The 26,238-nt window shown below is 41.9% G+C and overlaps 2 protein-coding genes across 3 annotated transcripts in view; one reads left to right on the forward strand and one right to left on the reverse strand.

The window, feature by feature from the left end:
* Positions 1–11,419, forward strand: part of psd2 (pleckstrin and Sec7 domain containing 2) — a 58,387-nt gene extending 46,968 nt beyond the window's left edge. Inside the window, exons 5-16 of one of the 2 annotated variants that reach the window (XM_034093261.2) lie at positions 1,277–1,474; positions 2,420–2,500; positions 3,658–3,812; positions 4,515–4,573; positions 6,114–6,203; positions 6,338–6,381; positions 6,507–6,697; positions 6,848–6,918; positions 7,909–8,066; positions 8,632–8,776; positions 9,045–9,182; positions 10,259–11,419. In XM_034093261.2, coding sequence (XP_033949152.1) covers positions 1,277–1,474; positions 2,420–2,500; positions 3,658–3,812; positions 4,515–4,573; positions 6,114–6,203; positions 6,338–6,381; positions 6,507–6,697; positions 6,848–6,918; positions 7,909–8,066; positions 8,632–8,776; positions 9,045–9,182; positions 10,259–10,477 — 1,549 coding nt within the window. In that variant the 3' untranslated portion in view covers positions 10,478–11,419. Of the gene's footprint in view, positions 1–1,276; positions 1,475–2,419; positions 2,501–3,657; positions 3,813–4,514; positions 4,576–6,112; positions 6,204–6,337; positions 6,382–6,506; positions 6,698–6,847; positions 6,919–7,908; positions 8,067–8,631; positions 8,777–9,044; positions 9,183–10,258 lie in introns of both variants that reach the window. The other variant, XM_034093260.2, reaches the window with a different exon arrangement.
* An 8,457-nt stretch (positions 11,420–19,876) lies between these two features.
* On the reverse strand, positions 19,877–26,006 carry purab (purine-rich element binding protein Ab). The gene has a single exon (XM_034093178.2). The coding sequence runs from the start codon at positions 25,913–25,915 to the stop codon at positions 25,070–25,072; it is 846 nt and encodes a 281-aa protein (XP_033949069.1). The 5' UTR covers positions 25,916–26,006; the 3' UTR covers positions 19,877–25,069.
* Positions 26,007–26,238: the final 232 nt, after the last annotated feature.

Consider the following 26,238-nt stretch of genomic DNA (forward strand, 5'->3'; position numbering starts at 1 on the left):
CAACATTTCTACCATCTGGTCAGGTAGTTGTGGAGAGGCATAGATATGTGATGATTTTCTGGCTTCCTGTAAAAACTGAAATGATGGACAATGAGGGAGAAGCTGACTGCAATTATAAAACTCCCATGATCCCGCTAGCAAGCCAAATCCTTCTTTTGTCATTGTTTTGAATGAGACACCAGCAGTGGCAAAACCCCACATATTATATATCTGTTTACACACACATGGATCAGAGTAAGTTAGAACGCTTTGTGACGTGGAACAGAGCCTGAGAGGAAGCTGCTTTCAAAATGGTCACTAATAGCTAACAATTCAGTCGGCTATATTTAACTCTTCAACGCAGTTCAGTTTGAGACAATGCTATATTAGAATGTCAAACGGCTCTTAACACCCGACACGGTACATAGTGTTCAAGAACATGTCTTACATCCAGCCAAGACGTTACTTGGCAATAAACAAGCCGCGTGTTCACTCTCGTGTCTTCAGCTTGGCAACTCTGAATGTTTCGAAGCCTTAACTACTCCTGCAGGGGTTGTTGAGTGCATTCTTTTTAGGGAACACCCAACTTAATAGCCCCACAGATCCACCCATTCACAGCTGGGGCAGGCGATGAGCATGAGATGGACACGACTTGTTCAGATCGTTTTTTTTCCTCAAGGTCAAGTTGATGGGAGAGGCCACAGAGATCAGTATGTGTTCACATTAGGAAAGAAAAGCTCACTTTCAGGCGACGTTTGCGTAGAAATATAGAAATAGAGAAATAGAAGTATCATTGAGGTTTTAGTTTTCTCATTCCAGCGCTTACATTCTAATGATGCGAGAGGTTAACAGCTTTAGATTAGTGGAGCTTTTTAGGTGAGATCGGGGCAGGTGAAAGCTTCTTCTGCATTATAATCAGCCTTTAGATTTGCAGCACTAAAGTAGGACATTAAGTGGCAGGGAAACTGGGTCAGTGTCGTAAAAGACACTTAAACCTCATACGACTTATCTTAGCGTATATGCAAACATATGTTGATATAATGAGTTTCTTGTTTTAAGTGAGTGTGTGTGTGTGTGTGTGTGTGTGTGTGTGTGTGTGTGTGTGTGTGTGTGTGTGTGTGTGTGTGTGTGTGTGTGTGTGTGTGTGTGTGTGTGTGTGTGTGTGTGTGTGTGTGTGTGTGTGTGTGTGTGTGTGTGTGTGTGTGTGTGTGTGTGTGGTGTGTGTGTGTGTGTGTGTGTGTGTGTGTGTGTGTGTGTGTGTGTGTGTGTGTGTGTGTGTGCGTGCTCTCTCCTGCAGCGATGCCAACCTCACAGACGTGCTGTCGGACTCAGAGGAGGGCGATCTGGGCAGTCTGGAGCGTTTGGAGCGCGGCAGCACCGACACACTGGCCAATGGATGCCGAGCCGACTGTGAGGCCGCCAAGAGGCTCGCCAAGCGCCTCTACCACCTCGAGGGCTTCAAACGCTGCGACGTGGCCAGACACCTGGGCAAGAAGTGAGCGCTCCTCATAAACAATAACACATGTGCGCTGGTAAATACCAGACACAGAGCAAAACATGTTTACATAGCTGCATACGGTCAGTGTTAGTGTTTGGATGAGCAGTGGTGGTGAAGATCAGGCATTCAAAATGTCATCATTACAGATCTCCTTATTGATCCCAGGGAAACCTAAGGGAAATAATATCAGCAAAGTGTACTTCAAGCAAAAATGATCAGTATTACATTTGTATATACATATCTAATAATATTCAGTTTTAATCACTAAGGAATGAAGACATTTAAATGTATTTAATTTGACTTCACTAAAAAAAATGGTCTGGAGGGGAAGTTATACAATAAGTAATACCGTCTCTATTAATGGTTTCCATATTGATCCCAGCTAAACTTAAATAAAAGTACATAAATATTATTAGCTACTTACATTTTAAGTATCTCAAGTAAACATACTCAGTATTTATTTATTTTAAAAATATTATATCATTCTGTTTCTATCACAAATTAATACATATTAGAGTATTTTAATGTTGTAGTTTGTCTTTGTGAAGTACTTTGTACACTAGTAGGTAAGTTGGTTGTAGAATACTGCATCATATCATATCATATATAAGTATATGCTTTTGAAGAAAATGGACAATGTCAAAAAAGTAAAATATTCCCTCTGATATCTTGTGATATCTTGTGAAGTCAAAGTACACATTAGCATTATCTGGAAATACTAAGGTAAATGATAAGTCCCTACAAATAGTACTTAAGTTCATTTGTTCAGTAAATATACTTAGTTACATTCCACCACTGGAAGAGACATGTGATCCAAATTGTGTGTGTGTGTTTTAGACACATCTGCTCTAGTTTCTCTATTCTCTAATACAGCAGAATGAAGCAAACCTTTTCTACTTGATGTGCTGACGCTCCCTTCCCTCCTCTACTTACTCTCCGCAGTAACGAGTTCAGCCAGTTGGTGGCGTCGGAGTACCTGAGCTTCTTTGATTTCTCCGGCCTGTCCCTGGATCGAGCCCTGAGGTAATGCACAGTCAGCACGAGGAAGTGATGAGTGTGTGTGAACGGACTCCATATACATGTGCGTGTGTGTACTCTCTCCTTCATAGGGCATCAGCCTCGTGCTAATCAAGCTGTCGTGTTGAGTACGGTGAGCCAGTGCAGCTGACAGCAGCAGAGCTCTCATACCTCTCAGAGGGCTGCCCGTCGTCCACTCAAGAGGCTCTTCAGACACACCAGCTGACGCCTGTTAGAAATAACACTTTACATAAAAGTCCTGCATTCATTTGCACTTGGATCTTAGATCAGAATACGATCTATCCTTTTCCCCATCAGATCTGCACACTAAAGTCAGCCATAATAACATTTGATAAAACATGAAATATTCTTGTCGACACTTCATTATAATATATAACACAGCAAATGGTTGAATGAAGGTAGCTGTGGTAGCCGGCCTGCACAACAACCATTTCCATCAGCGTTCTTTGGAGCAGCTTTATTTGAAATGTGCAGCCTTATGTCGGCTGTAACTAAACGTCATATGTGGTACTTGAATTGATCATTTAGTCATCAAATGTAAGAAGGCAAATATTTGGCAATTATTCTTGAAAAATGACTGAACTGATTAATGATTGTAAAAATTATTTCTAAGCGGTTGACCACTCACAACAGAGCCGTCCAGCGAACCAATCAGAGCAGACTGGGCTCTGGTCTCCGACAGAGGGTGAAAAGAGGTGCAGCAGCACAGCTCTCTGAACATTAGAGCACGGAGACATGCATGAAATGAAATGATGTTGATTTGATGATACAGTTTGCATTTCAAAGGTTCAGAACACAGACACACGCACTTTCAGGCTAGACAACTCGTTATAAATGATGATATACTACAGAACACATCCAATCCAATCCAAAGGTTTTTATAGAGCATTTAAAAACAACAGAGTTGACCAAAGTGCTGTCCATCAATTAATATATAAAAAGATACGTGATCACTCAGTTTTAAATAGCAGGTTTGAATGTAGTTTTTGTTAAAGTAAAATGTTAATGTGTTTCCAACCAAGCTGTGAGTTGTGCTCCACAGATGATTGTGACTGGCAGAAGTGAGGAAATGCTATATTTCTGTCGTGATGAGGAAACATGTGACTTCCTGCTGACCTCGTGGTGTCATGTGTGTGCGACAGGAACTTCTTAAAGGCATTCCCCCTGATGGGAGAGACCCAGGAGCGAGAGCGGATCCTCGTGCATTTCTCCAGACGCTTCTGCAACTGCAACCCTCAGACGCTCTCCTCTGAAGGTCGCAGGCAGCAGGAGGCTGACTGGGATGATGAAGATGATGGTATGTGGAGCAATATTGATGATTCACTTCACCAGAAATATGTATTTCATACGTTTATGTCCTCTGAAAAGTGGTAGCCTCCAGCACAAAGCATGAGTGAGAGTTCTCATTAGTATAATACAATGTTTGACAGCAAACATGGTAAAGTGTACTGTTTTTGGATGTTTAACTCGCTTGCCACGTCTACCTAAATAATATTGTATGCTTCATAACCATAAACACTTTTTTAAGACCACTAAGCTAACTAAATTAACTAATAAAAGATGCTAATGAACTTAATTTTAGCATAAAATAAACATTGTTAAACAAATTGATTTCAGGAGAGATCAAGCTGTAGATACAAAAACAGAGACATACTAGAATATGTATTTTTTAAATATGTACATTTGTCCATGTCAATAAATATGTATTATCTATTATATATTAATGCATTAAATGCTATAACATTTCATTTAAAAAGATATTCTAATATCAAGTTTAGTTTGCGCCAAATGTTTTTCACATAGCCAAGTGTTTGTTCTACTTATTTAAAAAAGCATGTCCGTGTGGGAAGTTATATAATAAGTCATAACAGATGTACAAAATCTCACACTGTAAGAAACACGTTGATTTAGCATTACTATTACAGCTCTCATAACCAACTAAACAAACCCGTGTGTGAGCATGACATTTAGCTGACCGTGTGTGTTGTGCTGTTTGCAGACGGAGCTCACACATTAACCTGCGCCCTCATGCTCCTCAACACCGATCTCCACGGACATGTATGTACTCCACTTCTCTATCTTACTGATTCTACAGGATTCCCCTTCCTCTGATCTTCCTGCAAAACACAAGTATAAAGACTCCGTGTTTGATCAGCATGACGTCTTCCTCTATGTCTTTCTCTCGACCCTCTCCTCTCTTCCTGTCTCTCCTGCGCGGCCTACTTTCTGACCCGTTTCTGTCTCTCCTCTCCTCCAAGTCTGTTCTCTTCTCCACTGAGTGCTTTGCGTAACACGATCAGTATCGCCACTCTTGTGTTTAGCTTCTTCCTCAACCCTCCTGCTCAGCTCCAGTCCCCGCCACTAACTAATATCCTTTCTCTCTTCTCAATTTCCTTTTCCTCCCTTTCAAATCCTTCCCCTGCTAACCAAATATGGCCCCTGGTTTCTCTCCACCCCCGCAGGTGGTAAGTACATTTATAGAACTAACACTCGATCTATCATCTCGTATACTATCAATAGAGTTTAAGTCATGATTCAATTGGTGTCTCATAGTAGAGGATGCTCACATACGGATATACTATTTTAATCATTGGACAAAGACAAATAATCGGTTGCTTGGGTAATGTTTAGAGAAATAGTCAGTTACTTTTTTTTTTTTTTCTTGTATTTTATTCCATTGGATCTTACGCTATTTAATTTGTGTTTGACTTTTTATCTTGTAACTGTATTCAAATCTTTTATAACAATTGTTTTGAAATATCTTTCTACATTGTCTACATGTTGATCTGTGAAGTCCACTGAGACACATTTGCTCTGTGAATAACATTTGATTTGATTCAAACTATTTAATAATTATAATTATTCAAATATAATTTTGAATTTGAATGGAATGGCTCTAAACTATACCCAGTTGCTCTTTCGACAGGCTCCATCCTATCCTTGGTGTGTTTCCTAGCAAAGGAGCCGGCCTGTCTAACGTGGCGTCCTCAGAGGAAAATGTGAATTAAAAGCCAAAATCCTTTTTTCCTATTTTTTTTTGTTGCAACAGCAGCGAGTCAAATCGGTTGTGTTCCCTGCTGTCTGTATCTCTTCAGATAGCGGGCTTTATTCAAGCAGAACCGGGCAATATGCAATCACTTCCCTATATTTTCAATTACTAGTATTGATAGATCATTATTAAAGGTTAAATTAAGAGAAAATGAATGAAAGCTGATACACCATGAGGTCTAAAACCCACTGCTGCTGCTAGTACCAGTAGCACCACACCGCCACCCAGTGGTGAGCTGCAAAACTGCATTCAAGTTGCTGCGGATAAAAGTGGGTCGCAAACATTAGCTTCTTTGGAAATTAAATATATATTTACCAACTTCCATGGTGCTGAGCTAAACATTCTGTTTTAACGCCATAGACCATTAACATCATTACTTTCATTCACTTTTTGAAAATATTTAGTATTTGCACCCTAAAAAGAATCATGACAAACATTGGCAGCTTAAACGTCACCTAAGTATTGTTCCCATTTATACCAGACATGCAAAATAATATGTGAAATGTCATCCTAACCTTGTATCTGCATCTGATATTCACCTCTCCTCAGAACATCGGGAAGAAGATGTCCTGCCCGCAGTTTATCAGTAATCTAGATGGCCTCAACAGTGGCAAAGACTACCCTAAAGACTTGTTAAAGGTACAGTTTCTTCTCAACAACAAAAACACAGCGCCAACAAAAGCTTGATCTTTTTTAGTTTAAGCCTCTTGAAGCACTTCTTCACATTCCTGTACTCAAGTAAAATATATTCTTTCCCTGCCTTGCCCACACAGATCTTGTATAACTCCATCAAGAATGAGAAGCTGGAGTGGGCAGTGTGAGTATTTAGCATTGTGTGTCCAAAAGGAAAAGCATGCGTGGTATGCCCGTGTTTTAGGAAGTAAAGTACACTTGAATACGTGCTGCTCAGGTTTATGTGAATGGGTATTTGTGTGTGCGCAGGGAGGAGGAGGAGCTGAGGAAGAGTCTGTCTGAGCTGGTGGAGGAGCACTGCGAGGGCGGGAGCAAGCGTGTTGCCAGGGTAACGGACGGCCATAATCCTTTCATCGCCATCCCCGTTCAGCTTAACGCCGTCACCTACAAACACGGGGTGCTGACCCGCAAGAGCCACGCCGACATGGACGGCAAACGCAGTGAGTGATTTCTCACACACACACACACACACACACACACACACACACACACACACACACACACACACATTCATATTTACGTGCTAATAAGTTATTGTGAAAGAAAATATCAAAGAAAAGTTATAATTGTTTTCGTTTTCTCCCTCTCAGCCCCGAGGGGTCGCCGCGGCTGGAAGAAGTTCTATGCGGTGCTGAAAGGGATGATCCTGTATCTCCAGAAGGTACTGCATCTCTGCCCTGTTACCATAGAAACACACATCCACCACCTGTGTGTGTGTGTGTGTGTGTGTGTGTGTGTGTGTGTGTGTGTGTGTGTGTGTGTGTGTGTGTGTGTGTGTGTGTGTGTGTGTGTGTGTGTGTGTGTGTGTGTGTGTGTGTGTGTGTGTGTGTGTGTGTGTGTGTGTGTGTGTGTGTGTGTGTGTGTGTGTGTGTGTGTGTGTGTGTGTGTGTGTGTGTGTGTGTGTGTGTGTGTGTGTGTGTGTGTGTGTGTGTGTGTGTGTGTGTGTGTGTGTGTGTGTGTGTGTGTGTGTGTGTGTGTGTGTGTGTGTGTGTGTGTGTGTGTGTGTGTGTGTGTGTGTGTGTGTGTGTGTGTGTGTGTGTGTGTGTGTGTGTGTTGGAGAGGGAGTGAGTGAGACAGAGACAGATAGAGCATTAAGGGAGGAAATGAGGCATGGCTGCTCTTCTGCCGGTTTGTCTCCCCCTGCTGGTCGGAAGGCCTTACTGACTACATGCCAAGCTACTAAATGTTATATTCTTCTTGTGTCTCCAGCAGTGTGGTTCTTTGAGCAGAGGTTTATTCCTTAGATTGAAATTGAATGAGTCAATTTAGAAAATGTTAAAGCACACATCAAGAGTATCTGTCCACCTCAAATTCTGATATACTGTAGAGTAAATTGAAAATAATAATCAAATATATTTTATAGAAGATACGAGAATTTCAAATACAAAAAATAAGCTTATTTTTTGTATTTGAAATTCTCGTAAATATGTTTTTTTATTTTTGAGCAATGCTGCTATCATGCAAGTGTTTTATTTTTGAGAGTAAATTGCCATATTGTTATTGCACTATATATATTTATTTTCAAAATGTTTTCTTGCTTTTTAACTATTATAATAGTTTTACATTTGTTTTAAATAATTGTTCTATATTCACTCCTTTTTTAACGTCAATGTTGTTTATGCTTGTTTTTCTTCTCTGTTTCCGACCAAAGGATGAGTATAAGCCTGACGCAGACATTTCCGAGGTGGACCTGAAGAACGCCGTGCGGATCCACCACGCTTTGGCCACCCGGGCCACCGACTACAGCAAGAGAGCCAACGTGATGAAGCTCAAAACCTCCGACTGGAGAGTCTTCCTGCTGCACGCCTCGTGAGTCACCAAGTCACAGTCTTCACAATGCTCAAAAGGAAATCTAAATAAAAGAGGAATAAAATAAAAATATTTGTGTAAACACAAGAGGTTAAAAAAGAATGTGCAATAAACTAAATGACATAAAGATATTTATTTATACAAACAAATTAGTTTAAGTAAATTCATATTTGAGATGTTTTCATTACACTTCATATTAAAAATGAGCCTGCAAAATGGCGGTTTAAGACAAATTCTACTGTATTTTACTATTTGTATTTATATTTTTTTGCATGATTTTAATGTTTTGCCTGGTTTTAAGATCATGGTGTAAGCTGTCCGACATTCTGGATTATTTTCATAAATAGTTAATATTAAGCAAATTAAGCTATAAGGTTTCTTCACTGAAAATATTGTGTCATTTTGAACAATTGTCTATTTTCTGTCATTTTTCTTCCGCCAGGCTTTCCTTCCAGAACAATCTATGTTGACGAGGCAAACTAAGAAACATCAATGAGACCGTTTCTTACGCACTCACCTGCTCTCCCCCTTCAGCACCCCCTCATCTTGTCTTTCTCCCTTTCAGGAGTGAGGAGGAGATGATGTCTTGGATCTTCAGGATAAACCTGGTGGCGGCGCTCTTCTCCGCTCCCGCCTTCCCCGCCGCCATCGGCTCCATGAAGAAATTCTGCCGGCCCATCCTACCGTCTTCATCCACCAGACTCAAACAGGTACACACACACACACACACACACACACACACACACACACACACACACACACACACACACACACACACACACTCAAATTGACAAATATCAGGATGGCTCTAAAAGCTTTTATTTCCCCTTAGAGAAATAGATTGTATTTAAAATACAGTTTACCACTTCAGCCTACTCTATCCTACTGCATTACAAGTCTCTACCCACGTCTTTTTGTAATATATATTCTGCTTGCATCTGATTGACTGTTTTTTTGTGCGTGCTGTGATTGGTGCAGGAGGAGCAGCTGCTGAGCCACGAGAACAAGATGAAGCAGATGAGCCTGGAGCTGGAGGAGCACCGGAAAAACTCAGTCGACCCCAAAAGCCGCGAGTGGGAGGAGTATCGGCTCAAAGAGCACTACCTCACGTACGAGGTACACGTCCCCTAAATTCCTCATTTTATTATTCAACTTAAAGGGTTGCTAAGAGACTAAAAAGCATGACAGACGGCCACTGTCTGTTAGCTGTTTTCCTTTTCATGTCCTTTCTATTTTTCAAGTATATCGTTTCAAATGTTGTATTTGTTTTCATAGTTGCGAAGATGTTTAGTTGGCACACATGACATCTCATGACTGAAACAAATATATGGGTATTGTTTTGTAACTGTCAGTCCTTGTATTAGCTTAAGGATGGACACTAGAGGTGGATAGCTTCTTGTTAAGGGTATGCTAGGGTAACTAATAGATTATTTATTACGTTAAGGTAATTATTTTTTATTACATGTATTCTGTTTTTTAAATTTATTTTTAAATATGCAATTTATTTTTAAATATGCAATTTAGGCATTATGTATTCTGCTAACTTTTGGTGAGATTAGAAGGCAACAGATGCAAATAGACACAGTCTGTAAAATCAACTCGTGTGTTTTTAGGATATGTTTTATTGCTTAAGAAGAAATGAAACCGAATCAGACCAAACTCTAAATAACAGCGCGTGGTAGCCTGAGTCCTCAATCAAGCTGAATACTAAACAGAACCTTTCTTTAATAAAGAACATATAGATAACAAATAAAGTCAGATGTGAGGGGGCTTTTAGTCTTTTCACAATATTCTTTCAATTACAGTTTTTCTAAAATGTTATGTTTAATATGCAATCAAGGCATTATCTAACGTTAACTGGGTGAATTAGGAATAAATAAACAGATGGAAACAGACATGTTTTATTGTTTTTGTGCAACATTTTGGCTTTTCTTTCCAATTGTCTTCAAAAAAGTCATGAAATAATAATAAACTTAAATAATTTGAAATCAACCCTGCATGAAAAAACATATGTGTGCATGTAGTTTCCCGCCTAAGGCTTAAATAAAGCTAGATAACAGAAAAGCTATTAAATACAGATCATTCTTAATTGGCATAAATAAAGTCAGTTGTGTCTCTTTCATCTTACCTTGTCCTGTCTCCCCCTCTCTCCCCCTCTCCCCCTCCCCCCCTCTCTCCCCTTCCCTGAGCAGAAGTCCCGCTATGAGACGTACATCAGCCTCCTGCAGGCCAAACTCCGCGCGGAGACGGACGACCTTGAGAAGATCGAGGCCAGCGTGATGGGGGGCCTGATCATGGAGGGTGGGCTGTCCGGTCGGGAGTGTCACCTCCGCAAGACGCAGTCCTCCCCGTCCATCAGCCAGGCCCAGGGGGGGCTGAACGGGAGGACTGCCCCGGGACAGAGGAGCTGAGGGGAGGAAGGACCAGGGCAACGAAACGACTTCTTACTGGCTGTTTCCTGTTAGTGTTTCTGTGTGGGCTCCTCCTGTGGGACGGCAGCAGGAGACATGACCCCCCCCTCTCCAGAATCGATGCACCCGGTGATTCTGTCCTTGAGCAATAGATGAAGAAGAGCCCGTGCTCAGCAAGTGACCCTGCCAAACCTCAGTCCTTTGAACTCTTATTATTGTTATTATTGCACATCGACTTAAATCATTAACTGTGATCACTATTTATAATGACATCATCAGTATTATTTCCCAGCTCAGAGCTAGTTGTGTTTTCTAGTTGTGAGTCATTTGTAATGTGTTGGGCTGCAAAGAAGGAGGAGTCAGACGGACACGGTACGACTGTAGCATTTAGGCCACTCGTGTTGACGCGCCGAGCCCCTCGCAGGCGTGCGTACGGACCTACGTAATGGGTGGTGTGTGAAAGCGCAGCATATCCATCCCAACAAGACTCTTGAAAGAACTTCTCAGAAGGATCAAGTCCCTGCCATGTATAGCATATTTATTTATTTATTGAATTCTCCGCCCCGGGGAGGCTTTACCCACGGAGCATGCGCGCTCTTTCCTTCCCCGTCCCGACCGTCGTACAGTAGAACATTGTAGAGGAGCTCATAAGCTGCTCCGCCAGAGGAACTAGAGGTCGAGTGCCTTACTCAAGGGCACCTTGCCACAAGATGCTGAGGGATTTAGTGAGTGTTAGTCACGGCGAGCTGCCCCCCCCCCCAATACTGACATGCATTCAATTACTCTCCTACACGTCTGTGGCTGAATGAAAGCGCTGTGCCATGTTCTGTTTTATCCTGCAAACTACTCCTGTTGTATCACGACAACATGTGGAAGTAAAGGGCAGAGCAGGTGTGTGTGTGTGTGTGTGTGTGTGTGTGTGTGTGTGTGTGTGTGTGTGTGTGTGTGTGTGTGTGTGTGTGTGTGTGTGTGTGTGTGTGTGTGTGTGTGTGTGTGTGTGTGTGTGTGTGTGTGTGTGTGTGTGTGTGTGTGTGTGTGTGTGTGTGTGTGTGTGTGTGTGTGTGTGTGTGTGTGTGTGTGTGTGTGTGTTGGCTCTTTTCAAGCAGTTCCTGGTTGAGAGTTGAGTGCTGAAGCCAAAAGGAAGACGTTTTCCTTTCAGACTTACTTATTGTTTGGTGAGAAAGAATCCAACGGCCTTCTGCTGAAGGACACTGCCGTAATAGTCAGGCTCTCAAAAGCATCTTCATCACAGAGGCAGACATCATCCCTTTGACAAGGTCTCTACCTTGACTTCTTAAAATAATAACTTTTCCTCTCATGGCTCCACGAATTTCTGCTCACTACTTCCGAAACACCTTTTCACTGAAACACGACTTTATAAAACAGTTCTGCATAAACAGTGTTGCAGAAGTGTATATAATAGTAAGGTTTTCATTTATAAATGTACGTACATTGGAAACAAATTGAACCAATCATGTTACAAAATGGTTTCTTTTATAACGCAGACATGTCGCTTGCTTGGCCTCATTTTGAGCATTTACTGGTGGACTGAAGATGTTTTTGTGAAAGCAGGCCCCGGCCGTTCTCACAGAGACAGCTGATTGGAGAGTGTAGCAGCAGGACTGCTCCAGCTTAACGTGCTTAAACCTGCCGGAGCACCGGACTGGAGAACAGCAGCAAAACAAGTAGCCATCAAAGCATCCTCCGCATGGGGGAAAGTTGTTCTAAGAAGAAGAGACTGCTTTGGTTTTCTAAGTAAGACTCACCCAGTAAAAAACACCCCGCGCACATTTATCCAAACAGGAACACAATACATTAAGCTTGTTTCTCATGGGAGGAGGAAGCGGTGGCGGTCCCGCTGATTTGAAGCACCTGACTCGATCCACACACACCTTTTCCCTCTTCCTATGGGATTGGCGTATGACGCAACTGTAGATCAGCGAGGTCGTGCCCCTGGCTCAGCCTCGGCGTGGCACACAAGCAGAGTGGTGGGTATGGACAGGAAGTGATGCATTTGGCTCTGCACACAGCGCTTCTGTTGCTTCGTATATCATATTAATAGTGGCTGATGGGATCTGGGATCCTTTTCAGGACTTGGCTGGAATCCTGGAGCCGGATCCTTGTACAGAACAAAAAGTGTGAGGTGTAGTTTTCAGAGAGGAAGTACATTTTATAAAGCTGTACTGTTAGGATAAATAGCCGCTTTCTTACAGGGAGACTTCCCCCTAAGTCACTTTGGCTGTCGTGCTAACCTTTGTTTCCCAGCGTGCTAGGTAGGCCTGTGCTGTAATATAGGGCTGTGACCATATATTTGTTGATTGTTATGTTTTATTTAAAAAATTACAATTTCGGCACCTTGATGTCAGCATTGGATCTGTCTTTTTGTTTGTATATCGGAACTGTTTTTTGACACGATGCTTATACTATGTAAAGGACATATTTACTGAATATTTAGTCTGTGCTTCATAAAGTAAGCTTTTATACAGATGCGTGTGGTTGTGATTTATTGGTATTGTCGACTCTGTTTAAAAGCAAAAGGATCAAAGCAGTTTACTGACCTGGGTGCCACTGACATGTTTGATATTATGTAGATATTAGTTTGTGTAATACAAAACACGTTGTGTGTACACCTTCAGCTCAGTAGCCTATGTATCCCAGTGTGGGGGGGGGGGGACACAGAAAACTAGACTCGCAGAACAGGCCTGGTGTTATGCATGTGTGTCTTATTCCATGCATTAGGGCTGCACAATATGGGCGAGCACAATCATTAACGGATCGTGGAGCTGCAGAGAAGTGCCGGCCTGGAAATAGAAAAAAGAATCCATACTTGGTCGTCTCAAGAGATCACACTGATCATTTTAGATCAAATCAAGTTTTATTTATATAGCACATTTTAAAAATGGATTTTTGGTGGAGCCAAAGTGCATGCAATACAAACACTTTACTGCGATAGCAAACAGAAGAAAATAAATTACAACAGCAAATATACAAATCAAACACAGGGAAAAGTCAGAAGATGTATGGAAACAATGATGCAAGATTGATCATGTTGCAACTGCAAAATAATCAGTTAGTTATTTTTTCCAAATTGTGTAGCCCTCGCATATCTTTACATAAACTGAATTACCTTCAACAATAACACATGTATTGCAGACTCTGCAGCGCCACCATGTTACATTTAAATGCATGCATGGTGTAGCACGTGTGGATACATGCAGCATTAACCAGCATCACATTGCTGTACCCATTTTAGAGAGTTGGAAGAACTATTTCAATCTTTTGGTAAAGTAAAGTAGTAATACCATAGTGTGGACATATGTATTAAGTGAAACTCCTGCATTCAAAATGTTACTTTAGTAAAAGTACAAAAGTGTTAGATCTTAAAATACTTAAATCACCCAAACCTGAAGTACTGCTTATGCAGAATGGCCTTTTCAGGATAATATATATTATATGACTGGATTATTTTTGTGATCTGTTAATGTTAACATTATTCATTTTGCAGCTGGTTAGAGGTGTCATGCAGTAATTCTCCTGCATTAATAAACGTATGTCCTGATACCGACTGCTGACATTTCCTTGTAGTGTCACACAGACATTCGCATTGGTGTGCTTCTTTGACCTTGAAATGACTTTAAAATAATCAAACGATGGCTCCAAAACGGTTTTGTATCAACAGGAGTTTGTACTGTCCACTCACCTGTGCCAAAGGTGCCAACTAGTAAGGCTGTTACTAAGAGTGTTGCATTGTGAGTCGTCTGTAACTCCAATGTTGCTTTAGTGATTCACTCAATGGCCGTATCTCATTTCTGGGATTTCCCCTCCTCGACTCCTATCCTCGAGACTTAGTCCCGCCCACAGGAGATGCGAGTGGAGGAGGAGAGCCAAGGAGAGAGGAGGGTTAGCAGCAGGCGGTTAGAGAAATGAGAACTCCTCTCCTCTGAGCGGTCGTCATTTTAAAGAGACGTCCATTAATGATGACAGGAGGCACAGCAGCCGTCTGTCTGATGGACAGATGTGTTCATGACCACTTATATACTTTTAATTAATTGACAGTGCGGTATAATGAGACAATAACAGGCTACAGATGCGGACACACACACATATATTTATGTAAATATATACAATTTCAGAATCAAACAAGTATGAAAGCACTCTCATAATAACGTAACACTAACAGAGACTGGATATATATTTATATATATATATATATATGGAGACATTTTTACTTTTATAGTAGTCAAAATTTCAGTTTTCCCACACTGCTAATTACATGTCTCTGTAATGTAAGCTAGTAAAACGAAATGTAGTTCTAATTAGTTGATTAATAACACCTGTGCTTCTCCTGCTGTGAAATACCAGTAAAGGAAGCCATGTATTAACAAAAGAGCTGCATCAGGTGCTTTGTGAAATTAGAGCGACATTTATTTTTAGAGTCTTATATCCGCAGGTCTTTATACAAAAGGAAGAGGTTGCTGGTATTTCTCACATGATTTCAACAGTTTACGGTTTATGTAAAAATCTAATGATGTGACGTTTATGTGTACTGTACTCCCCAGTGCATTGCCTCTCTTTAGCTAGCTTAAGGCTAACAGTGTGTATGTGACAAAATACTGTCTCCAGTGGAAAGTTATCTTATTCATACAGACTCCCATGGGGCTAATGTGTCTGTGCTACCTTGACATTTGTAAATGATTTTATCAACTTACTTTATGAAAGAACTTATTCCAGATCCATGCTGCGTAGCTAAGTGACAATTAGCCCGCTAACCTTAGCTTGCTGGCTTTCTAACTGTAGGCACATTTTAAGCAAAGTACAAGTGATCCATTATACTTTGTGTAGCCTATTATGAGAAATGTGTCGATTTTAGCCAACAATATATTATGTTTCGGAACAAAACTGTTTTTAAAAAAAAGAGAAAGTTAAGTTTAGGTAAGCCAGCTAGCTCGAAATCAGTAAAACTGTTTGGGTTCGGCTTTAGTTACTTTGTAATGCTAGCTGATAAGAGTAGATTGCAAATGTCAAGCTACTTAGTATCATGGAGCCAATGGTCTTAATACCATACAATAACACATTTTACATAATGATATACAATTGTAATGTTGTTGTCACTCTTTGGCCGATGACCAGCAGGATTTTAGCTTCCCCCCTTCTGGTGTAGGCCCAAATTACATTACATTACATTACATTGCATTTAGCTGACGCTTTTATCCAAAGCGACTTACAATAAGTGCGTTCGACCAAACTTGAAGAAAACAGAATCATATGAGTACATCAGGTTTCATAGAGCAAAAACATTTCAAGTGCTACTCAACTGGCTTTAGGTAAGCCAGCCCTTTATTGGTATATAAGTGCTTTGTTAATAGTTCTATCGCTCGAAGTGGAGTCGAAAGAGATGAGTTTTCAGTCTGCGCCGGAAGGTGTGTAAGCTTTCTGCGGTCCTGATGTCAATGGGGAGCTCATTCCACCAATCTGGAGCCAGGATAGCAAACCCACGTGTTTTTGCTGATGGGAACTTGGGTCCCCCTCGCAGCAAGGGTGCAGCGAACCGTTTGGCTGATGCAGAGCGGAGTGCACGTGCTGGGGTGTACGGTTTAACCATGTCCTGGATGTAGGAAGGGCCAGATCCATTCGCAGCATGGTACGCAAGTACCATTGTCTTGAAGTGGATTCTAGCAGTTACTGGAAGCCAGTGAAGGGAGCGGAGGAGCGGCGTGGTGTGGGAGAATTTAGGAAGGTTGAAGACCAGACGAGCCGCTGCATTCTGGATGAGCTGCAGAGGTCGGATGGCACATGCAAGGCAAGGCAAGGCAAGGCAAGGCAAGGAAATGTATATAGCACTTTTCAACGCAAGGCAATTCAAAGTGCTTTACAAAAAATGAAAGACATTAAGCATTAAAAAAGAAAAGCTAATGAAATAAACATTAAAAGCAAAAATACATGGATAAATGTTACAGTGCTGTTTAAGATATGAATAGTTCAATTAATAGCAGCGACAAAAAGAAAAGTCTTCAGCCTGGATTTAAAAGTAGTCAGAGTTGCAGCGGACCTGCAGGTTTCTGGGAGTTTGTTCCAGATATTTGGAGCATAATAACTGAACGCTGCTTTACCATGTTTAGTTCTGACTCTGGGGACAGAAAGCTGACCAGTCCCTGAAGACCTGAGAGATCTGGATGGTTCATAGTTTAGCAGGAGGTCAGTAATGTATTTTGGGCCTAAACCATTCAGTGCTTTATAAACCAGCAGCAATATTTTGAAATCTATTCTTTGACACACAGGAAGCCAGTGTAAAGACTTCAGAACAGGAGTGATGTGATCCACTTTCTCCGTGATAGTGAGGACTCGAGCAGCGGCGTTCTGAATCAGCTGCAGCTTTCTAATAGATGTTTTAGTGAGACCTGTGAAGACACCATTGCAGTAGTCGAGTCTACTGAAGATAAAGGCATGGACAAGTTTTTCCAAATCCTGCTGTGACATTAGTCTTTTAATCCTAGATATGTTCTTTAGGTGATAGTAGGCTGATTTAGTAACTGTTTTAATGTGACTGTTGAAACTCAGGTCAGAGTCCATGACTACACCTAGATTTCTGGCTTTATCTGTTGTTTTGAACATTGCAGACTGAAGCTCAGCGCTAACATTTATACGTTCTGCCTTGGCTCCAAAAACCATTACCTCATTTTTGTCTTTGTTTAATTGGAGAAAGTTCTGACACATCCAGTCATTGATTTGTTCAATGCATTTACTCAGTGTTTGAATTGGAGCATAGTCTCCTGGTGAAATTGTTACGTAAATGTGTGTGTCATCTGCATAGCTATGGTAACTTATTTTGTTGTTTTTCATTATCTGAGCCAGTGGTAGCATGTAGATGTTAAAGATAAGAGGCCCCAAGATGGAACCTTGAGGAACCCCACATGTCATATTTGTCAACTCAGATGTGTATGTACCTATAGAAACAAAGTTGTTTCTGTCCTTTAAGTAGGATTCAAACCCATTTAGAACTGTTTCCGAAAGTCCCACCCAGTTTTCCAGTCGGTCTAGTAATATGTTGTGGTCAACAGTGTCAAACGCAGCACTGAGATCTAATAATACTAACACTGAAGTTCTGCTACTGTCTGTGTTTAAGTGGATGTCATTAAAGACCTTTACAAGAGCAGTCTCAGTGCTGTGGTTTGGACAAAAGCCTGACTGGAACACATCAAAACAGTTATTTAAATGCAAGAAATTAGACCAGCCAGGAGGGAGTTGCAGTAGTCTAGGCGTGAGATGACGACAGCCTGGACCAGAACCTGCGTGGCTTTCTGGGTCAGCTGGGGACGTATCCTCCTGATGTTGTAAAGCGTGTATCTGCAGCAGCGGGTTGTAGCTGCGATGTTTGCAGTGAAGGACAGGTTGTTATCTAGGATCACACCCAGATTCCTTGCAGTCTGGGTCGGGGAAACAACAGAGGTGCTGATGTTGATGGTCAGGTCAAGAGTGGGACAATCTTTTCCCGGAAGGAAAACCAGTTCAGTTTTGTCAAGGTTGAGCTTGAGGTGATGAGCAGACATCCACTGAGAGATGTCAGCTAGACAAGCAGAGATGCGTGCGACGACCTGGGTCTCTGAGCGGGGAAAGGACAGGATTAATTGGGTGTCGTCAGCGTAGCAGTGGTATGAAAAACCATGCGGGCTAATGACAGATCCGAGCGAGTTTGTGTACAAGGAGAAGAGGAGGGGACCAAGAACAGAGCCCTGATAATAAATAATAAAGATGATTTTTTAGAAGTTCCATAATGTATCATATATATATATATATATATATATCAGTGTGATATAACATTCCTTTCATTAAGTAACTTTCTTTGAGATACCATAACAATGTAAGCTGCTTTACAAGCTAGCTAGTTTAACAAAGTTATCAGCATGCTTATGTATTGACCAAACACTTTAATGTCTCTTGTCTTGAAATGGCATCTTCAGCATAATACTTTATGCCTATGAATATTTGTGCTGCGACCACTCTGTTTAAAAGCTAGTACAGTGTGCTTCTGCTCCTAAAGCTTTTCAAATAACCCCAACAAGCTTACAACAGAGCCAAAACACTAGAGCCAATAGATACAAACAAAATGTACTCAAATCTAATTTCCCTTAGACTGTAATTGCATTAGTTTGATGTAGCACAGATGACTGCGAAAAGGCCACAACATTGCAAACGGAGTGACTGTATTTGTCAAATGATACCATGCGAGAATGTTAAGATATAGCCAAGCTGTTGTCTGTTGTCATTATATGATCACTATGCTAATGATAGTGTAATTACAGAAGGTTCACATTTAAATTAGCCTCTTACATGTCAGTCACTGCTTGACATTTCAGAAATGAGCAGTGTCTAGTTAATATTGAGAACTGTCAAATGTTATAGCGTTACATTTTTACAATCCTTGCCCAATTCACGGTGAGGTTCCATCCATTTGATTGCATTCGACGCACCTCCCGCCGACTGAAACACCCTCACCTGGATGATAGGAGTTAATACTCTTCTGTTCACATCATGTCCTCTCTCCTGCAGAGGCAACCATCTGGCACACTAACCTTTGATTTTCACCTGGAACGCAAATGCAAATGTGTCCGTCCAATATTTTTATGCTCCTATTGAGTTAGTGCCGTTTTAATCATTAGTACTTGAGCGACCTTTCCAAACACGGCTGATGATTCCACTTATACTTTAAATTAATGTGCATACAGTACTTAGTTGATATAAATGAAATAACTACAATTATTTAACATCCCCTTCATAAATGATCTTTATATATGTAAATTAGGGCTGCCACTAACAATTAGTTCAGTGAATCTTAATCAATTAATCGAATGATTGAACGATTAAAAGTAAAAAACGTAATAATTTGGTTAATAGAATGTCAGAAAATTGTAATTTTTTGTTTCTCGAAGTCCAAGGTAATGTTTTCCAAAAGTATTTTTTTGTCAATCCAAAACCCGATGATACGAGTCTGGAAAGAATTAAGAGACCAATCCAAATTGTTCTTAACTCTCAATCTTTGCATGTATGGCAGCCTTTCCATTCCAGTGTCTGTTGAATTCCAACACAGAGAAATGTTGTCATTAGTTTGAAGAATTAAATACAATTAAAAAAATGTAATTTTACTCAAAAATACCAATAAATAGTAAAACCAGAGAAACTGATAATGCTGTATTTACTTTAATATGGTATAAAAAAGAGAAGAATTCCCCATAGTTAAACTGATTAAAAACGGTAGAACGTCTGACATTTTTTAGCGTTAAAAAAAAGTTAACGTTTTAAAGATAGATTTTTCAAAAATAATTGGCGGTTATTTATGAGTTTCATTTCACACGTTTTTTCAAAAGTGGATGGAGATTGGAGCCATTTGTGCGGAGACAGGGACATGTGGAATTACTTTTTATTGCGCGATTAGTCATTTTTCAGACAACAAGGCTCCCCCAACATTTAAACAAACAGCAATGTACAAAACAGCACACTTTTTTTTTGCCATCAACGGAAATTTTAATAAGGTAGTGAGAGTACATAACAGAAAGTAATGAAGTGTGAGGACGCGAGTTATGGTGATGTTGAGATTTGAAGGATGAGCTCGATGTCAAAGCCAAAGTAAGCACCATCGTCATGTGGTCAGGAAAGGCCATATTTCAATAAGAAATATTCTAGAAGGGGTCAGGAGAGGTTATCATGATACAAGAGGGTTGTTATCACAGTTTTCAGACATTTTTACCAACTAAAAAAAGAACAATATCGGTGTAACACTACTTTATCATGCAATTTACTTTAGTAAACCTTCTGACACACAGACAGAATATACTTCAATAAGTAGAACTCAATACATCTCTGTCCAGCAATAGCCACAAAGCCTGTAATTTATACTCTTTGAATGTGAGATCCCTATCAAAAATAATATGCAGATTTGTATTTTTCTTAATATATCTAAAGTGCAAGTATTTATCCATTTTTATTCAATGCTTTCTGTAAGTATAAAATACAAAGGAAAAAAAACAGCAATATGTTTTTCCTGTTTATATGTTATATTTTTCTGAAAGGAGGAGCATCATATATAACAAACCATATATATATATATACACACACACACGCCACAGATAAAATATTTTTGAAAGATACAACAGTTTATCTCATATGGGGATGATAAAGGGATTTAGACCAAACGATGACATGGGATATGTTCATTGTGCATTGACCCCACCCCTTTAAAATCCAGGATCCATTTCCCAACATCTTCAAAGCATTTTGAAAGAACGTCTTTGTTACGAAACACAACAGTAGCCTGTACAGTCTGCAAACATGATGGACCCTAACCGCTCGGTGCAAAAGGAGACGTGCTGAATGAGCCCTCTGTCAGTGGTTTGTGATGAGTCATATCGTGCTCGGCTTGAACCAGACGCTGCGATTGGCTGTGCGATAACCAAGGAACTCTGAGCGGCCAATAAAAAAAGACTACAACACGGAAACCAGAAACGGAGCAGATTTGGTTGTCTGTAACGCCTTTATGGAAGTTAAGTCTGTTTTGAAGTCAGTAGTTGTGGAAGTTTGCTGTTTTAGGTCATGTACGTGAATAGTCTGTTTAAGCAAGCAGATGAAGCGCCTACAGCAGGGGTCATCATAGCAATCGGAGAACATGCAACAAGTAGCTACTGCTGCACTTAAGAGTCTAATATTACATGTTTCTTCTATTTCCATTAGTTGAATAAGGAATGTTACTTGTTGTTGGGGCAACAAAAAACCAGCTCTTTTGAATAAAATAAAATAATACCAGACGAAAAGGCAGGATTACATTAGGGATTGCTATGATGGCTCGTCTGTGTAGTAATTCAGAACATCATTCGCACACTGAATGTAGCCAGAGCCACTGAAGACAGCGCGATTTTAATTATCAGCCTACCATTTTGCATTCGAGTCCCAGAAATGGATGAACGTGGGCACAGCATGGCTGCAAGGTCACTCCGGGGTTTCACTTGTTAACTTGAGAAATCTGATTTGATCACACTGTCTTCAGCAAAAGTCACGAGAGCTCCCCACTCCTCTTCTTATTCACATAGAACTACGACCCCAAATATACAGGTCATGTTATACAACCAAATCCTGAACGACTGACCCAGTAGCACCTGGCGATCACAGTCTGCCACAGCACGTCTTTAAATCTTTATAGAAATGTGTGTTTTAAATTGAGGCATTCACAATAAGAACTCTATGAGCAAGTGCATGCTCTCCTTTGATTGGGACATTAGAGAAATGGATAAAAGGAGGTGTTGTATTTCCAGTCTTCATGTAGCATGAGCCTCCTGTCGGCCTCAATTCAATCAAGCTGAAGCCACACTGGGGAATAAGTGCTGAGTCATGACAGAGAGTGCAGCCTTATGGTGAACTCGAGATGAACTCAATGACCTCAGGTGAGCATGGCCGGGTACACAGTAATAGGTGGCTCGTATGTGCGTTAAATCAAAATGGGCTCCGATAATTCACAGGGCAGTGTGAGAAAATCTTTGCATGAGGGGAAAGAGACTTCCTGTTCCAGTCCTAACTGGATCTGTCCTCAGCCGGGTCAGTAGGCTGCTGCTGCTGCTGCTAAGCCCTTACAGTGCAGTGCCAGGCTTCATCAGGCCTTTCACATACACTGGGACACAAACCTGGGCCAAAACGTCCTGCGTGGAACAGATGGGATTTTGTGGGAAATGTTTCTTGCCTCTAACGCGCAGACATGCCCAATCGAACACAGATCAACCATTCGATCTGATTTCTGCTACAGTTTCAGCCCAGGTGTGCTTTCTGCTTCAGTCTAGCCTCAGCTAACCTTCGTGTCTGGCAGGCCCAGGCTGTAACTACATTAGTAGCTTTTATCCAGCTGACATTTTTAAAGCCGCAATCCTTGCAGTCTGTTTCCCCTTCATGCCACTCTGACACACTGTGACCAGGCTTAGTCGTAGTGTTTTAGACCGATCTGCTTGAAAACACGACTAACCACTTAGAGCCTATTGTTAGTTAAATTGCACTTTAACGTAAGCCTGAAGGTTGCCGGGGTCAAAAAGAAGGAATGGGCAGTGTGTCTGCCGGAGTGTATTTGGGCGTTTGGACAAGTGTAACTAGACAGACAATGAGCCAGGGCCTTTTTTACACTTTGAAACAGCGGACTGGAGATCAGAGTCTGCCCACGTACGAGAACATAATTATAATCCTCATTGTAAAACAGACAACAAACTCCCCTGTGCTTTGGGTCTGCTGGGGCCGATCACTATCACCTTGCAGAAATAAAAACTGCAGACAAGCAAAAGTCAAACTGTGGTACACCTGTCCGGCATTAGCAGTCTCAGACAGTCTGCTGGCTGCAAATAACAGGAGGCCTTGGGCAGTTCACCATTAAAACACTTTAGAGGCCTCCCAAACACTCAGATAGGGACAAGAGGCCTCGACAGGGGCAGACTGTATGTGTGTGTTTGTGTTAGGGGAGGAGCGAGTAAGGTATTTCGGGGGTGAGTCCAAAGGGGAACGTAAAACACCCAAACTAGTCTACGCGCACTGATAGACGGACAAGGCAGCCTACTAGTTTACAGAACATGACAGGAAAATATCTCACTACTACTCTGACGTTTTTTCCCCACTCAAGTGCTTCAGAAGAAAGACTTCACATTTTGGAAATATAATGCAGATGCAACAACCTCACCGACATGCTTTCCAATATCTACTGATTACATCAGCCTATACATTTTTTTCAGCTTTTTAATAGTCTATACACGTGATACAATGCCGCGATTGGCACGTACACAATATTGCACACTACTATGAAATGTCCTACACTAGTCAGCAGCTTCCTCTCTGCCTGGGAGGGGGACACCTGACACACCTGGACAACATAAATTGGAGAAACGGGGAAAAAGGGCAAAAAATAATGCAAAAACATGACATATTCAGGCCCCCAAGGAGCGTTCAAGGGGCTGTAGCACCATAAAGAGATAGTATCTGCTGCCTGGGCCTGCACTGATAGGCCTCTCCATCCTCTGGACTGCACTCACACTGATGGCCTGCTTGGCTCTTTATCAGCATCCATCTCTGCTCTAACCAACCGATTCATTCAGCTGTTCCTCACTTTGTTTGTTTCATGGTGCATATGGTGTGCAAGACCACCCTGGTGTACTCCTGTACACACACATTGCTGTGAGAGGCCACCAGGGCAGGGGTGCCGCTAAGGATTCTGGGCTCCAGGGGGCCATGACACACTGACGACAGCACCTCATCTATCTGATTCTGCCCACCACCATCGCTGGCCCCCAAACTCCCAGCATAACTCTCAGCTTACTCTCGGTGTTGCAACCTATGCACATCAGGGGTGTGAACTAACACCGCCCCAGCGAGTTTATATTCCGGCCTACATAACAGCACTCGTAAATGAAAACGTACAGCGGTCGAGGTCACGGACCATCTACGTGAGAACACGTAAACGAGTGGAGTGTATAAGGCACGGGTCGTAATGGCGTCAGAGAGGACGCGTAGCCTCGCCACGCGCTGTGCTAACGCTTCTTTTTTTGCGCTCCCATAAGGTGGACCTTTATACTTTTGCACCCCCCCACCCCCCAAGAGGGAAGAAAACAACAAAGTAACAAAGAAAAAACTTAACCCACAGAAAACGTGGGTGTCTCAATCAGGATTTTTTTCTTTACAGCTGATTCACAAAATCATAATTAGTACATCTAAGTTAGCACTTTTTTTCTTTTAAGTTTATATGGACATGGTGCGAGAGGGTTGAAATTCAATATAGTGGCTCACAAATGGATTTCTCCCATTTTCTTTAGGCCACAAAATAGGCTTTTTATTTTTGAGTGTCAACTTTTCCAATATGATATAAATGTTTTCATTAGCCTACTACACTTTAGGTCAAACCAAAGACTATAGCCTACTTTGCCAAACTTCTTTTCAAAACAAGAGCCTATGCACACATGCTTACATGTGAACATGTTAACAGGCCTGTAGTGCTGCGTTCTGCCATTCATACACTTTTAGAGCGCTTTCATATTTATTCTGCGTACCTTTATAATAAACTATACATCTGGAATCAGATTTTGGTTTCATAAAGTCCATAATATATTCTCTTTGTGCTAATGTCAAATACTCTTTCTACATGAAGACTGTCATTTTATATAATAGACCTCTGGTTTTTACCTGTGATTAAATCTTAGTATAATATACTAATATATATAAGATTATTACCAGTTTGAAAACATTTAACATTTCTTTTTTTTCGAAATAGCTTTGATGTGTGCAAAATCTGTCGTTTGATAGAGATATAAACACTCTGTTCATTGTCATTTAAATCAAGTATAGGAAACAGTTCATATCTTACAGTTCAATCCTTGATAGCAGCGGCTTACTGTTACATGGTGGTAAGTGGGGTGACATCCAGTAAAATGAGCGAGGAGACAGCAGAGGTGCTGACATGTCTGTGGAGGTTGTGTGTGTGGGGTGATTCCCTTGGAAATTTATCTTTCTATTTTACAGTTAAAAGTCTCGTTTTTCTCTCAGAGTCCAGTTTGTCGTTTCACTCCGGCCCTCCTAAGATCCGCGTCAGTCATCGTCGCCGTCATCTCCGCCGAGCGGGCCCTCAGGTAGCAGTTCGGAGGCCCGTTTCTCTCTACTCCTCTCCTGGATCTTCCTCATCTCATCCGCGTATTTGCTGAAGGTGTTGCCGAATTTGGACCACACTTTGCACGGAACCGTGATGGAGTTCCGGTACGTGGGCTTCACCTCGCTGACCCTCATGAAGACCCCGTACTTATTGGAGCCCACGTCGAAGAAGAAGCGCTTGTTGTCGACCGTCAGAGACGTGCCCTCCGGGAGCTCCGCCGGCTCCTCGTCCACACCGTAGTCGTCGATGAGTTTGGCCAAAGCGTCGCGGAACTCGATGAGACCCTGCGCCGGCAGAGCGATGGTCTGGCCTTGCGCGCTTCCCAATCCGGGCCCCCGATTAACGGTCTGCCGGATCCTTAGGAACCGCCCCCTCTGGTTCTCTTTCAGATCCATGTAATATTTCCGATTCTCCCGCACCAGGAATTCGCTCTTGAGCGCCCGCCGCGGCTCATCCTGCACTATGTCCGGGTTGCTCGGGCCCAGCTGGGCGTAATGTTCGATAAAGTCCCCGAGATAATCGCGGAACTCTACGGCCACCGACATAGAGAGAGTGAGGCGGCTCTTGTTTCCACCAGCCCCGACCTCGGCTATCTTTAGGAAGCGGCCTTTAACATTCTGCTTCACGTCAAGGTAGAAGCGCTTGTTTTGGATGTCGACGCGCTTCGAGGCGAGCTCCTCGGTGTCGTGCTGCAGCCGGGACATAGCACCCATCGCACCCGGGGGCAGCGAGCCGGGGCCCGCGGTGGGCCCTCCGTGGTCACTGCCACTGTCTCTGTCCGCCATGATGCTGCCTCCCTGCTTTACCTTCCACCGTCTCCCTCTGCCTGCTGCAACCTCGACTGCCCGTCAAACCACTCCGCCGCTCTATCGCGAGACGAGAAGAGAGAAGAGGTTGAAAAAAGGAAAGTAGCTGTGCTTAGTGCTGCTGTACTGAAAGCGGGCTGCGTTCAAGACACCCACTCTGGTTTTACAACGTTTCACACAATTTTCACCTCATCCTTCTGTTTCGCCGTATATTGCAACTGAAAGTTAACCCCCACCCATGTGAGCCTCAAACACTGCAGTACTAACATCAAACATAGATAGATAGATAGATAGATAGATAG

Source organism: Pseudochaenichthys georgianus, chromosome 10 (genome assembly GCF_902827115.2).
Source record: "Pseudochaenichthys georgianus chromosome 10, fPseGeo1.2, whole genome shotgun sequence".
NCBI classification, from domain to species: domain Eukaryota; kingdom Metazoa; phylum Chordata; class Actinopteri; order Perciformes; family Channichthyidae; genus Pseudochaenichthys; species Pseudochaenichthys georgianus.

Coding starts and splice junctions, on each gene's coding strand:
- purab (XM_034093178.2), bottom strand. CDS start 25,915: ATGGCGGACAGAGACAGTGGCAGTGACCACGGAGGGCCCACCGCGGGC.